General features: G+C 30.3%; 2 protein-coding genes across 3 annotated transcripts; one reads left to right on the top strand and one right to left on the bottom strand.

Moving 5' to 3' along the window:
- Positions 1 to 303: 303 nt before the first annotated feature.
- LOC114162464 lies at positions 304 to 3374 on the bottom strand. The gene is made up of 2 exons (XM_028046369.1): positions 2483 to 3374; positions 304 to 1148 (listed from the first exon to the last, which is right to left on the bottom strand). Exons 1-2 carry the CDS (start codon positions 2972 to 2974, stop codon positions 375 to 377), a joined length of 1266 nt encoding a protein of 421 aa, XP_027902170.1. The 5' UTR covers positions 2975 to 3374; the 3' UTR covers positions 304 to 374.
- A 6864-nt stretch (positions 3375 to 10238) lies between these two features.
- LOC114164100 (WD repeat-containing protein DWA2) lies at positions 10239 to 15816 on the top strand. 2 transcript variants are annotated; one of them, XM_028048615.1, is made up of 13 exons: positions 10239 to 10428; positions 10507 to 10590; positions 10681 to 10813; positions 10974 to 11085; positions 11931 to 12030; positions 12770 to 12900; positions 13349 to 13418; positions 13744 to 13832; positions 14102 to 14147; positions 14516 to 14586; positions 14673 to 14746; positions 14955 to 15013; positions 15320 to 15816. In XM_028048615.1, exons 1-13 carry the CDS (start codon positions 10384 to 10386, stop codon positions 15359 to 15361), a joined length of 1056 nt encoding a protein of 351 aa, XP_027904416.1. In that variant the 5' UTR covers positions 10239 to 10383; the 3' UTR covers positions 15362 to 15816. The 2 variants fall into 2 exon arrangements, with proteins under 2 accessions (XP_027904416.1, XP_027904417.1); XM_028048616.1 differs by having other exon boundaries at positions 10240 to 10428; positions 12835 to 12962.
- The last annotated feature ends 469 nt before the right edge of the window (positions 15817 to 16285 follow it).

The raw sequence follows: 16285 nt of genomic DNA on the forward strand, positions 1-16285 counted from the left end.
ATATAACTTTTAAAATAATGATTAAAAAATTAAAAATTTATTATAATATCAATGATAAACACTTTATTTTTTTATCCATCATAGAATAAATTTTAATAATTATTTACAAATAATTTACAAATGCGTAATATTTATTTTACGTTAAATATCTCAAAATTGCTCTATTTTTATCTAACAAAAGTTTTTCACGATATTTCCAAATTTTGTTTTGATGATGAGGAAGAGCTCAAATAAATTTTACAAAACTGATGTGTAAACATAAAACAATTTTTAATATATATTTTTCAATTTAAGGATTGTGCTTATGTATTTTTCAATTTAATATATTTTTCCTATTTCTACAAAAGAAAAAAAAAAAGAAAAAGGGTGCAAGTTCAGTGTGGACTCAAACCCAATGTACAAATCTCATCCTCCGCAGGCGCACTCCAATCCGCAGTGCGTTTTCTCAGCTTCTGAAAATCCTTAACGCACTCTCCCATTTTCATAGACTGGATTCGCTTTCTAGCACGGGCACGTTTCTTCCCGGCGACCCGATCGAAAATCTTCTCCCAACCACTTTCCCATCCTTCGTGAGCGTCGCAGAGCTCAAGCACGCCGTTCTCCCACTCCGTCCAACTCCACACCTTCTCCACCGTCTCCATCACGGTCTCCACGCACAGACCCTGGCACACCGCCGTGCACGGCCTGCACTTAGCGCCGCTGAGCGGCCCGGGGCTCGACAACGCCGCCACCGGCACGCCAAACTGTCCCGGCGGGAAATCGTAGCGGCGATCAGAAACGACGCAGAAAGGGAGTCGTTTGGCCACGTGGGTCACATTCTGCGTGGTGAGTTGGGCCTTGAAGGCTGCCTCCGAGTTGAGGTTGTTGAAGCCCGCGGAATCGAGGTGCGGAATCAACGAGAGACGCGACAGTGCAACCGTGGAGGTTGCAAGGTCGCCGATTCCTAAACGGTCGTTAAGTCCACCGTACGAGGAGCCCGGTGGGACCAGGTACTTTCCCGGAACGAAGTTTTGTGGGCCCAACGGTGCGTTCCAGTACCCATCTACACGTGTTCGAACTACCCATTGGTACGTGAAGTTGTTCTTCTGTTGGTGTGATCTTATCATTGTTAAGCACCCCTCCACGAGGTTGAAGTACTGAAGAAGCCCCTGCAAAACGTAAACTAATTAAATTCAATCATAATTAGTATTTGGTTTCTACGTTAGCGTCACACTTCAACTCTAAGCAACTTTTTTGGTTGGTTTAGCTTTTCTAAAAGTTCATGGATCATTTAGACGCGTAGGGCCAGAGAGGAACTTCCCCTCGCACTACCCTTTTCACCCTATCAATCTTGAAAAATACTTCCCAACAACTCTCCAAAGTTTCTATCTTTTCATCCAAATCCCAAATAAGTAATTGAATATTAATGTCAAAAAATTTAACCTACAACATACTTAGCAAAAATTGAACAGTCTAGGAATTAATTTAGGCATAAACAAAGATGGTTGGTTGCGGGCAAGAATTGCAGGCAAGTAGAAAGTGGTTGACTGGTAGCTAGTGCATAAAAAGGGAAGGCTGAGGCTTTCTTTATTTGATTTGATTCTATCTCAAAATGAATATTGCATGTGACATAAGGTACATTTTTTTTAATTTTTTTTGTGTATACTTATCTTAAGAATTTTAGAAATTTAAATGATGTTAACGTTTTTAAGTATTTTCTTTTAAATTATTTCACATTTAGAATGGACATATTTTATACGACTAATAATAATACAAGTATAATATAATATAGTATAATAATGTGCATATAAAAAAACCTAAAATTAACATTTTGACATAAATATAAAAATATACAGCCAAATATCGTAACAACCCTTTTTTAAGTATACATAAATACTCAAACCTAACGTGATTACGTGCCTGCAAGCAATAATAACCTACTCCTACTAAACACGGTTAAAATATTGTGCCCCACTCATAAATGACGGGTTTTTCCTCTCACCAAACTTCATCTGGATTTCATGGAATTGTTTTGGAAGATGAAAAGTAGAAGTCAAGATTTGTCATGAATTTTACTTTTCTTTATTTTTACGATAGCATCCAAAATGGACTTGGGTAAGGGGAGGAGAAAAGGAAAGGAAAAGAATTCGATACTGATATGACAACAATATCTGCAAAAAGGTGCAACAAGGGTGACCGAGCAACTCGCTCAAATTCTTCCATCAAACAATATTCCTAAAATCCTCATTTTTTTAAAATAGGTGATAAAATTAATTTACTGTAAATATTTCGTTTATTAATTTAAATTTCTTAGTAACTGTTCTTGAGACGACGATCCATCCATATTGATTATTTGTTATTTCAAAAGAAAACTAAGAAACAGGAACAAGAAAAATATATGTTTAACAACTGATTCGAAGTGGTATTTTCAGGAATCCAGAAAAAGGGAAAAAGGGGCAATGACTAATAAAGAAAGTAGAGAAAAAACAGCGGCGAAAAATACCTGGATGCCGTTGGGCGAGTTGTGCGCGGTGAGGACTCGAACATAAGACTCGTTCTCCGGCAACGGCTGAGGGTGGAAGAGTCGAACGGCGGCAACATTTGGCGCAGACTTCAAGAGCGAGAACTTGAACGTATCCGAATCCAACGGACTGTGGAGAAAAAGATCCGAATTCGGGTACTGTTTGAGTATATTTTCAATTATGGAGGGTCCCGTGAGTTCGAACCTCCTAGCGCCACCGACCAAACACACCGCAATTTTCGACCGCAGTAACTCCTCCTTATTCAAAACATGCTCACTCTCGCCGGAAAAAGGGAGTCGGAGAAAAAACTTAACGGGATAAAAGGCGTTAAAACCGTTCGAAGTGGACGAATAATGGAGAGAGAAAAAGATAAGAAATAAAACGAAAGGGATGATCAACCCGGTTAAACGCCAATTAATCTCACAAACCCATTTAGTAACGGGATTAACAAACTTTCTGGGGCTCTTTAACATCTCTTTTCTGTCCCTCGATTTCTCTGCTTTTTTTTCTTCACCGTCTCAGAAGAGGGTGTGGTTGATCACGTCACGTGAAACGCAACTAACGCAGAGAGCAATAAGATTCATATGAAGCGATGCGTGATGAAATGGAAGGAGCATGCTTGGGTGAGAAATGGTGTTGCGTTGCATAAGAAGAAGGTGGCGGGTACCATGAGGCTATTTGGTATGACTAGAGAGAAGTGTGAGAGTAGCATGAAGAATGAGAATTTTGAAAAGTGTACACACAAATTTTCCATTAACACACTACACCTAATTGTAACGCCGTGTTTGAATCAAAAATATTAGCCACTTTCTTTCGATTATTCTTCACCTTCCTTATTTAACAAACATTTTCTTTCTGTTGTATATTTTTTCAAGAAAGATGGTTGGGTCGGATCAAAATGGTGAATTTGTAGATTTAAATTGGGTAAGATTTTGGAAGATATTATATAGTTGCCAAACTCAACTAAATCATATCCATATCTTCCGGAATAAGATTTCATTGTTTGTAGAAATCTATAGACCTGTTAAAACTTGGATACGGTTAATTTTTTTAACTTAATATCTAATAATAAAATAAATAATTATGCATTTTATCCATTGATTTTGTTGTTTTATTTATTGAATATTATTTTAGTTTAATAATTTTTGTCTTTATTACTTGTATTAAGATTTAATACATATATATATATATATATATATATATATATATATATATATATATATATATATATATATTACCTTTGAGAATTATTTTCAGATTATGTTTTTATTTGAATTTAAGTGTAATAAAAAAAATTGTGTACATACAACATAAATATATTTTAAATAATTTACTGATGCTTGTATTTCATTTTAAGATATCATCACATTTATTTCAGAATGTTTATATATCCGTGTCAATTAATTTGAACGTTGAAGGTGGGGCTGAAATCTTTTTTTTTACTACATACTTCTTTATATTTGATCCTCGTATATTCGAATTCTATCTATTACTGAAATATTCTAAATTAATTTATTTTCTTTTTAAATTGATGAAAGAAAAATATTAGATTTTGATCATTTTAACCGTTACAATGTCAGTAATTATGCGCAAACAAATATTATAGTTGTGGAGATTGCGTTTGATCAAAACATCCATATTTAATTTATATAACCTTTAAATCTAGATCTCTACCGTTATATCTATGTACATTTTCTTTTCTCTAGATTCACTCAATGTTAATTTTAAATTCTTTAAAAGGTCAAAACTGTTTTATAAGTTCATGTTTTAATCATATTAAATATTTGTCTTGTTATACTGAATAAATACTACACCAAGTATTTTCTATTTATAAAATGTTATTTTTACTTTATTTTTTACACAGTAAGGTGAGTAAGTTTGGATATGTGGTTCGAAAAGAATATTTTATGCTCAGTTGACAACTATTTTTAATAAAAAAAATATTATCTTAAAGTAAATAAAAAATGGTTCTTCTTCTCCCCTTCATTTCATACGCTGCCTCATCGAATATATGTGATTATTAAATTTATCATTTAACAAAACTCGAAATTAGTACTTAATTAAATCTCGTAATCTCAACTGAACCCGTCTATTTAACTTTGTTGAATTAGGTATAGTTCTCATGACTGCGTTTAGATACTGGAAGGAGAAATATTAAGATTGTACTGAAGTTGAAAAGGTTACAAAAGCTAAGTTCAGAACTTTAAGACACTAACTAAAAAAGTTCTTAAACTAATTTATTTAAGTCATAACTTTAGATTACTTCATAATACAACTAGACATCATTCCTGACTTAGCCATATGAAGTCAGTGAAAAAAGTAGTTATTACAATTAAATATATTTTTAGTTTTTAAAATTTGATGTAAAATGTATAAAATTTTGATACTCCTTTGATTTTAAAATCAATTAAATATAGTTATTTTAATTAAACAGTGTAATTTTTTTTTTCGTGTTAAAAATTAATTTTATATTGATATTTGAGATATTTAGATTATTTGACGCATTTTAATTCTAATACCAAAAAGAAATTTGGCACCGTCATTTCGTATTTAAATTTAAAGATAAAATAGATATTTAGCATGTAATTATTATTTTTGATGGATGAAATTCATATCCAACAATAAAACGTTAACTTAACAACCGAAAAGTTTTTGTTAACACTCAAGTGTTCATAATGAGCAATTATGCATGCAATCACTGTTACAAAATGAGGTGGCCATATGAAGCGATTTCCTCACCAAATCACCACCAACCCAATGTACTCATTTTTGCTTTATCATCATAAATAGAGCAACCTGCTATATATGACATAAAAAAGTATATAATTTAAATTTTAAATAATAATATTAAATATTAAACATTATTATTTTATTAATTTATTATTTAATATATTCACCAATTTTTTACTAACATCTTTTATTATTGTATTTTATTGAAGGATGTAAAAAAGAGAAAATTATAATTAAAAATTGAAAACTACGACAAAACCAAATCAAACCAAATCCTAACAATTGGTTTGGGTTAAAGTTTTTTTCTTTTTCCTTTCAAACTGAATGTTATTTTTTTGTATATTTTACCTTGATATTTTTAACAAAAAAAATTGAACCAACCCACATTATGAACACTTCTAAAAATGAGTAAGTGTTTTAATTTAGAGATGAAAACTCGCGTACATTTCTTCCCGTTGTCATCCTTAATAAAATCGATAATCGATTGAAGTTGTAAGGTTATTCAATAAGCTGCTGAGAATTCAAATAATAAATATCTAAAAAGAATATACCATCTAATTTGAAGAATAAAAAAAAATGCTTGGAATAATTGAATGATAACATATGCAATTTTTTTATTAGATGACTAAAAGAAATAGTATCCATAATATAGAAGACTACAATTTATTAAATCTTTCAACAAGATCTTAAAAAAATATGCGACTTATTTGAATGCACGAGACAAATGTTTACTAAATTACTTTCTCACATCACCAATTTCACTAATTTGTTTAGTCTCCAAGACTTGAAAATAATATTTTACAAAATTAAATAAATAAAAAGTATATTTTTAAATTTTGAGGAAAAAATATTGATGTCTTCCATTAAAAACATATTTAAATCATTATTTTCATGACTTTCTAATAAATTAATTTTCGTAATCTGACGTTGCTTGTTGATAAAAAAAAATGTCTCATAAAACTATTTTTAATAGACAAATTTCAAAAATACATTTTATGTGAAAATATAAAATTTTAATTTTTAATAAAGGAAAAAAAAATATCATCTACCACTTCAATTCATAAATTTTACGCTATCAAATAGTCAAGGTGAACCCAATGTCTCTTGTTCTCAGCTGAGGCATTATAAGAGAAAGGTAATAATAGAAAAACACCCAATTTTTTGTTCAACCCTATTCCACACCTACAAAATAATATTTTTCTTTAAAATATAAAATAATTTAAAATAAATCACTTAGAAGAATAAAATAAATATTTTTTGAATAGATGTTAAACAGAGGTAAAAAACTCGAAATGTGTTCATCAAACTTTTTCCATAAGGAACTAGAAACCGATTATAGAATCATAAATCAATAGTCACAAACATGTAATATTTTTGCATGCAATGTAAAATTAGAACAAACATGTTTAAATGAACAAATTGAGCAATAAGAATAAAGCTTAAGGTAAAACAACCTACATGGTTGTTTGTTTGTTTCCAACCTAACAGTCTAGATGTTAACAACTACCGAGTACCAACTCTATTTATTTTTTACTTAATAGTTATTTTTTTAAATAAACTTTTGGTGTTTTTAAAATTGACTTGTTTGATAACTACAAAAATTAACGTTGTCATTAATTTTTTTTAATAAACATGTTAATTTAATATTAAATCAACGACACTAACATATAATTATCATGGTAAAATATTTTCATGTATTATTTTTAAATTATCGCATTACTATTATTAATTCAAACATATAATAAGAGTTATTACTAAATTTTGTATATTTATTAAATGCTTAACATAAGTGTCTCAGTATGGACCTAACAGGTTACGTAACTTGTAATTAGGAATATAGTATAGGTACGATGAATTTAACTTCATAAAATTTGACTTAATTTTCCAATTTAAAGTTTGAAATTGATTCATTTGCCTAATATACGACTTGTAAAGGTTTGACTTGAAAGATTATTTAAGGAACTTTTTTATGATAGGTTCTTTTAGAAACAAGTAACAAAATGCATTTTAATAAACTGTAAAGTTGTTAGGTTTCGAATTTTCTAAGATAGTTAAATTTAAAGTAATTTTGATGGTTAATGATAAAAAATTAAGATTGATTTAAGTCGTTTATTTTGAAGGAGAGATGCCACGGATTTAAACCTTCTATTAGAACAATTTATAAAGTCTGAAAAACATTTCTTTAGATTTATATTTTAATATTAACTTATATTAATATGTCTGGTGGTGTTATGTTATTCAAATAAGTTATCTTTCAAATCTAGAAACTTAAGAATAGTTGGAGTTTGACCTTTCAAATCTAACGAAATGGTCTTTTGAAAATTTAGCCTAACTTTACCAACAAATGTATAAGATGTAACTTTAACTACATAATCCTAACTGAATGTAAGTTAGACAATCCATTTTAAGAGACTGATTTTAACATATATTTATTCCTAATAAAGAACATTTATGTGCAACGTATTTAACTTTGTAAAGAAAATATTGAAACGTGGAGTTAGAGTTGTCAAAACGGATAATTCCGCTCGGTTCAGCTCAATTTATCACGAGTTAATCATTTAGTGAATCCAACTCACTTGTTAGTAACTCAAAAAAATCCGAACCTGATCCGACCCACCACGGGTTAGTGAATTAAATAGGTTGGCTCACAAACTCACTTAATTAAAACATTATAAATTTTTTTAATTTTTTTCAGTCAAAACTAAATTATAATTATAATTAAAATCTAAATAAACTTCAATACAGTTCAAATACAAACTAAAATAAAAAAAATACCGAATTATTGGCTAAAAAAACAACCCAACCTGACCAAAATGCAAAACTTAACTTAATAAAAATCATTTGCGTGACCCTTTATTTGCGGGTTAGTGAGTCAATCCAGCTCACAACGAATTCAATCCGGGCGAGCCAGATCAAAAATCAATCCGTATTGAAATTTATAAAAAGAAATTTCAACTCAACCCATAATGGACTGAATTGACTCGCATATTTCAACCCAATTTAACATCTCTTTATGGAGGAGCGTCTCTAATCTTGTTATAATTAACTGAATATTAAATGTTTTAATTATTATGTTTATTTCAATGTGAGTTTCTATTCGAAGTCGTCGTGTATCTCATAGGTATCTTCCCTAAATATTTCTTATTTTCTTTTATAGTTTAGCAAATTTAAGTAACGCGTAATAAATAATATAACAAAATTTTTCTAATGTCAAACAAACCAAAATCCAAAATTATATGTGGTAACTCTTCACGTAAGTATATCATACTACAGTATAATTAATCAACTTTTTTCAATATAGTTTTAACAGTGTGCTAGTTAATTAAACATATACAGCGTCAATTTAGATGAAAGGATGAGATTTTCGTAAAATAATAAATGATAGTTAAATCTAGATGTGGGTGTATTTACTTACCTCGGTTTAAAGCTAAATCAGAGAGATATTGATTGAGAAAACATCCAAAAATAAAATATGAACAAATACAACTTTAATGTGCTCATCATCCTTTATAATCTTTAAAGGGGAAGAACTCTATCTTTATTTTCTTAAGTAATTTTTTTCCTCGGGAAACTACTTTCTAAATATGTTAAACTTTTAGTATAATTTATAATGTTAAAAAAATAAATGTATTGTGAAAAAGTATTTTCAGAACATAATTTCAAGAAAAATAACAAGAATAGTTGTCTAATAAAAACAAATTACATAATTCAAAACCAGTGGAAATTATATTCGTGTGTTTTTGTTGTTGTTGTTGTAAATAGTTAATTAAAAGTAATTAAAAAATAGTGGTGATTTAAAGAATAGAAATGAAGATATAGTTATTTCAGTTTAAAATAAAAAAAAAGCATATAGAAAAGAAACAAATTATTTTTTATATATAAATATAGATAAAATACAAATTTGTAAAATCTGGACCGTAAATAACAACCGTCAGTCGGATGAATAATTTCCTCCTAAACATTTACCGCAAAAAAAAAGACACAAATTAAATTAATTTTTCTTAATAAATTTTTGTGTAATAATAAGTGATTAATAAACTTTGAGTTCTTAGGTGATCTTAAAATTTAGGTTAAGATATTAATTTAATTTATTTTTTGTTCGATTTTATCAACTTATTTATAATATATATTTTTTGATAATATATTAATTTTCGTTAATTTATTTAATTTAATTATTTTTACTGTTTAAATAATTAATTGATAGTAAACTTTGTATGTAATATATCACTATATCAATTTGTGTTTTTTATAAACTTTTTAACATTTAAATAATTAACAGATAGAAAACTTTGTATGCAATATATCACTACATCAATTTGTATATTTTATAAATTTTTTTAATTAAAAAGAATGTCTACGTGTTAAGTTTATATCTATCAAATCATATTAACTTATATCAGGTCATAATAGATATTTTGTATTATATTTAATCTAATTCTTATATTCATTATTTTTATTAAATTTAATTAATATAAACACAGATTTTATTATATATGTATGTTTTTTTAAAATATTTATAATATCATATTAATAGATAATGATATTGTAATATTATTAAGTTAATAGATAAAATAAAATTATATTTATTAAAAATAAAATGAAATAAATTATAAAAGATAATAAAATAATCGTTGATAAATAAAGAAAAAAATAAAGATAAACAATTTTATAAAAATTTTGTAAAAATAACGGTCAATTTAAAAAAAATTATATTTTAAAGAATAAAATTAGTATTTTGAAAAGTAACCACACAAAAGATGAAATTTTCTTTTTATACATTGTTATAAATTTTAATTTTTTAAATAAAAAATTGAAATTAAATTAAATATTATATAAATGTTATACTATTTTTAAATTAAACTTAAGTATTAAATAGTTTAATTGATTTTTAATATAATACTAAATAGTTTATATTGGTGCAGGAAGAAATGGGCATCGCCTAAAAGCACATCATACCCGCCACGTGTACAAAAGCCCGAGTAATGGCCCAAAACACGGTTCAGAAGAAAAAGAAAAAGAAAAGCAGCAAGAAGCAACCGCGGTGTTACCATTCTCCGGGTTTAACTCTGGTCTCCCTGGACAGTGTGCGAGCAACTCCACATTGAGGTGTGGCAGTGGTGTAGAAGAAAGATTCCGCGTCCAAGAAAACGCAATGCAAGCTGCATCAACAGGCATTGGTTACGGTCTCAAATATCAGGTTCTACCCACAAAACCCTCTCAAGTTATCCCTATCGATCTAATTGTTCCATTTCTCATACTCTGTTTGTAATGATAGGCCAGATGCATATCAGATGTAAAAGCAGACACAGATCACACTAGTTTTCTTGCAGGAACTCTCAGCCTCAAAGAAGAAAACGAGGTATATCTTCACATCTTTCGTTTCTGGCACTTCAATTTCCCTCGTTAGCGTTTGATTCATGTGGACAATTATAGAATGGTTCATTTGTAGGTACATCTGATTCGGCTCTCGTCCAGTGGAACCGAACTCTTCTGCGAGGGATTGTTTTCTCATCCCAACGAGATCTGGGACCTCGTCTCTTGTCCGTTTGATCAACGGATCTTTTCAACCGTTTACTCTAATGGTAATCAATTTAACTTTCTATTTCTGCATGTTTGTCCTATTTGAGATTTAGTTTTTTCACTTTGTAAATATTTTGCTACCTCTACAGGTAGCTTTTGCTTATGGTGCATCAGTTTAATACTCTTGGTTTGGAAGATTTATGATTGCCTGTGTTCTTATAGGTGAAACGTGTGGGGCAGCGATATGGCAGATACCTGAGTTATACGGCGAATTAAATTCCCCGCAGCTTGAGAAAATTACATCCCTTGACACTGATTCTGGGAAGATTAAATGGTGAGTTTGAATTCCTGTATGTAGGCCCGTTAACTCTAGACTCTGGAATGATGTTTCAGTGTGATCTTTCGCGCTTTGATAGTTTGGGTTCTATGATGTGCTTTGTGCGGTGAAACTGTTTGTGTGGGAAAGTGGTTAGATGCTGATATTAAGCAAGGTGTGATTTCTTTAGTTTACAGTACTGACTGCACTTTTGGCTATATCCTACAAAATTTGCTCTTATTATTTAGGCTTAATTGTAAGTTGGTTCCTCTATAATGACCAATGTGTGTGATTGGCTGATTGATTCTGATGATTTTCGAAGCAATCAATTTCTCTATTTGCTTAATTATAGAAATCAGATCCCAGTATTATCATGTTGTTCGATTAATAATAGAAGTTAGTGACTGATAATTTACATGTGGCAAAACACTTTATTGTGTTGACTTATTAATGATCTCACTGTTAACTTTGACTTAATTAAATCCCCAATATAAATAAAATATACAATGATACATTTAACTGTAATGAAATGATATATTTAAATAGGTTAATAATACTGCCAGTGGGTTTATTAAGTTGCTTTACTCTGTAAAACGTCATGTATAATGTGTGTAAATTGTTGGCCATGTCACCAACTTCTCTATAAGTAATTCGGCCCTAGATTGACAGGGAAGCTGAACCTTCAATAAGGAAATTTGGGGAATTTGATTTCTGCAAAAATTTGGAGCCCCAATATTGGGATAGAAAATGTAATTAAGCCTATTCGTAATCTTTAATAACCTTTATGTTTACTACATGTTTATTGAAACCTTTGAATTTGATACATTGATTTGTATTCCTTACTAAATATTCACACCAAACAGTATTCTTTGGTGGCCATCTGGACGTCATGATAAACTGATCAGCATCAATGAGGAAAATATGTACTTGTGGAATTTAGATGTTTCAAAGAAAACTGCACAGGTATGAAGTTCATGCTATTGTATATTTTTTGTGACACAAGCACATTAAAAAAAAAATCATTTATACATACAGGTAACACATTGGTGCAAAATAACATGCTTTCACTGTTCAAGGTACCATAATTTGTTTTAATGAACGGATAAATGAGCTTCTAAATGGTTGGTGGAAGAATTCATGATGATTGGGGCAAATTAAACAATGAAAGATCATTTTCTCTTGTGTAAAAATTAAGTGGATAGTTTCTCTTGTAGCTCTCTTTTTTCTGGGCATCTGAACTTAGAAAGTAATTCGAAAAATGTTTAACTATTTATATTCCTTCATTTGTCATGCATCAACGGTTAATCAGTTCATTTCTGTTACTGAATCTTATAATGTTATTTGAATGAGAGGCATTATAGAAAATGAATGGTTGAAGATTAGTGAGGATATAGGTCAACAGACTTCCTGAAACCAATCTGTGAGGCCTAAATTTGGTAGAAAGTGTTTCAAAAGGGGATCATATTGCCCATAATGGATTTAATTTTGTTCCCTTATTACAGTTGATTAATTGAGATGGAAAAACTGACATTTATATTTACTTCAATTCTCATTACAAGTCAACCCAAAAATATTTCTAGGAAGTTGGTGTTAAATTGATATTGTATGTATGTGGTTCGTAAATTTAGCACTCAAGATCTAGTTCAGAGTTAAATAGCCAGTCATGTGTGATTATGATCACTACTATTTGTAAAATGCCTAGATTTTTTTCGGCGATTTTGAACTAGTTCCTCCACGGCCTTCCAATACATTCAAACATAACACCAGGTACAATCACAAGATTCAGCTGGTATGCTGCACAAATTATCTGGAGGGGCGTGGGATCCTCATGATGTGAGTTCTGTTGCTGCAACTTGTGAATCATATCTCCAATTATGGGATGTCAGAACAATGAAGTATGTAATGTTTATATAATATAATTCAGTTTATATGGTTTAATTTTTAGCTATAACATGATAACATTCCATCCCATTGAGTTGAAATGTGATTTTGTAGTTGCATTTCTTTTGTGGTTTAGTTTCACTTGGACCTTGAATTATACAGTAATATGATTTTGGTGTCCAGAAAATTGTGTAATATTGTTTAATTTTGGAAGTTAATATATATTTGCAACTCTAACTTTTCCTTTTGGTTAAGTAAAGTGCTTGTTTCATTTGAAGTTCATGATTTGGGGTGCTAGGAGAGGAATTTACATTACCCTAAAACCAATTTGCTTTTTGTCTGAATGGGTACCCCTCCTAGGAGTTTCATGTATACTGATGTGATTATGTTTTGATCACAGGAAGACTATTTCAGTGGAATGTTCTCATGCATGCAGTGTTGATTACCATCCTCAGAAGCAGCACATACTTGTAAGAGTTGAATTTTGTGTTCCTCCTATAATGATACATATTTATACCTTCACTCATTATAATGTGTTCATTAACATTTTTTGAAATTTTCGTGTGGTTTATTTATAGACTGTCAGTGTTTCTTTTTGACATTCTATTACAAATACAAATAAACTCATCCTGGATAGCTATTTTTACTTTTGTTTTCCAAGTATACTTTGACTTGCATACATGCTTTTTTTCACGTGTATTACACATTGAGTTTACAAAAGCAACTGCCTTATGAAATAGTGTAGGAATGCATGATTGATCTTGTTAGCAAAATTGAATTCTATGTTTTGTACAGGTTACTGCTGAGCATGAGTCTGGGATACATATTTGGGATCTAAGAAAACCCAAACTTCCCATCCAAGAGCTTCCAGGACATACTCATTGGTACTTGTCATGTATAGTCGCATAACTGATTTATGTTGTAGCTATATTCCCAGTCTAAGAACCCTACAAGGTTCCAATTTTTTATCATCCTCGTGGTGAAAATATTAAAGAAAAAAGAAAAAAAAAAGCAGAGAGGAAAACAACTGCTTTACTTTTAAAACACACACAAAAAAAAATCATTGAAAACTTGCATCTAAAATTAAAATATATTATTTGATATTATTTTTTCAGACATCTGATTGGCCCCTGTGTGTTACTTGTGTTGCCAGGACGTGGACTGTCAAGTGTAATCCAGAGTATGATGGAATGATCTTGGTTCTCTCTCTTTCTCTCTCTCTCTCTCTCTCTCAAACACACACACACACACAGAGGATGCTGCTCCTCTGAAGTGAGTTTGTTTCTAAAGTGAAGGATGTATCAACCCTTGATTTATTTTAAAGTGGATGGTGAGCTTAACCAACTAACATTTTAGGGTGGATACTCCTTTAATTTCTTACTTTAGAAGTGAACTTGGATTTGAGAAGCTTTTTCCCACACTCACATGTTGAAACACATACAAAAATGCATTTTTTAATGACTTCTAAATCTCTTGCTGGTGTCCATTTATTTGTGAAAGGTGGTCTGCATACTAAATTATCATGAGGGAACATTTAGTTATTTGTCATGGATTGTGGTTGTTACAGAGTAGTGGTACGGATTCAACTGTCAATTTGTGGCTTACCTCAACTAATCATGACGAGCTAACAACTGAAAGGTCATTGTTATCTTGTGATATTACTATATTACATTTTATTTTATTGATACTTGTTTTTTCATTCATCTGTGCTTATGTTTTAGCAGACTAGTAGATTCATCTGCCCGATGGGTTGATCCGTTGCTTAATTCATACAGTGATTATGAAGATAGCATTTATGGTAAGAGATTCAAGATTTTTAATCCATGATCTTTGTAGTTGTCTGGAATTACGTTATGTCAAATTTGATCCACATTCGATAAACATATATAATTGTAGTTTCTGTTTCTTTTGTGAATTTTGACATTCAGCTCTTGCATACATACAAAATACCATTCCAAACACATGCAGACAGACTTTGCTTTACAATTTTTTTATTCATGTTACAGGGCTCACATGGAGCTCCCGTGAACCATGGATCTTTGCATCATTATCCTATGATGGCAGGGTAAGACTACAAGTAAATCTATAGGCTATTCCCAACGACGATGATAAATTCTCTAAATGAAAAAAAAAATGCAGAAAACATGAAATTATACTTTGGGTGTTGAATTTCTTTGTTTCTTATTTCTTACTGTTACATACATGATTGGGTAATGACTTTTTCTGCTAGTAGGGCCACTAATAGGATGCATATGGTCCATCATACTAAGATAAACGAGTGACTTTCTTGAAGCATTGACAACACTTTGATTGACTTGTCTACATTTATAAAAAATTATCATATTAATTTGATATTTCGTTTCGAAAACAGGTTGTTGTAGAATCAGTTAAGCCTTACATACCCAAAAAATGAAGTTCAGCACCAATTACCATGATGCCATCATTTGTTATCTTGTGTATGTCAGTGATGCCCTGTTTCTCGGGATTTAGATAAACAGATGGATCAAATGTCTTTAGACATAAGCAGATGCCTGAAATGCTCGAATGTTTTGTGATCATGCTCGGTCGGTAGGTTTGACGAGACTGAAGAGGTTTAATGCTACATGTGCATTTCATCTTATGGCAAGAAAACGTTGATAGAATGTAATCAACATTTTTTTGTTTAATTTTTTTATATTTGGACATTGAATTGTTTTAGGCTGGACTGTGTTTCTAGCTAATTCTTTTATTACACATCCATGTCATGTAATTCGTGGAGTCATTGTATAATCTATGGAATTACAAGTTTGTACAAGTTCATACCATTCTTTCTTTGAAGAAAGGTAATAACCTCTTCCCTTATTATATAAATGGACTGTAATTGATAAACACAAAAAATGCTAGATGAAAGAAGTTTCAATTTTGCATAATTATCATGAAATGTTACTATTAATTTTTTTATACGGCCGATCAATAATAAATAAAGGTTATCATGACTTAAAATTAGTTGCTGTAAAAACTGATAAACTTATTTATAAGTAATAGTGATTGAATGATAATAATATTATAAACATTTTTATTTGTTGTACTTACATCTTGTAATGTTTCTAAACTAAGGAAGACAGTATTTTATTGTTCTATTTATAATTGGCTGGTCAATAATGGTTAGGCTGAAGCACTGATTCGTGGAAGAAGTGATGATGTAGGTGTATCTTAATCAATAGCAGTGTAATTAGTTTGATCAATCTCAGCCGAGGAAATATTCTTGTGGAAAATCATTTGTATTCTATGTGGTGGTGAATCTAAGATTTCAGCATGTGGATTTTACTCTTCTTAGTCTTGGCAACAAGGCATTGTA

Source organism: Vigna unguiculata, chromosome 9 (assembly GCF_004118075.2).
Source record: "Vigna unguiculata cultivar IT97K-499-35 chromosome 9, ASM411807v1, whole genome shotgun sequence".
Lineage (NCBI taxonomy): Eukaryota > Viridiplantae > Streptophyta > Magnoliopsida > Fabales > Fabaceae > Vigna > Vigna unguiculata.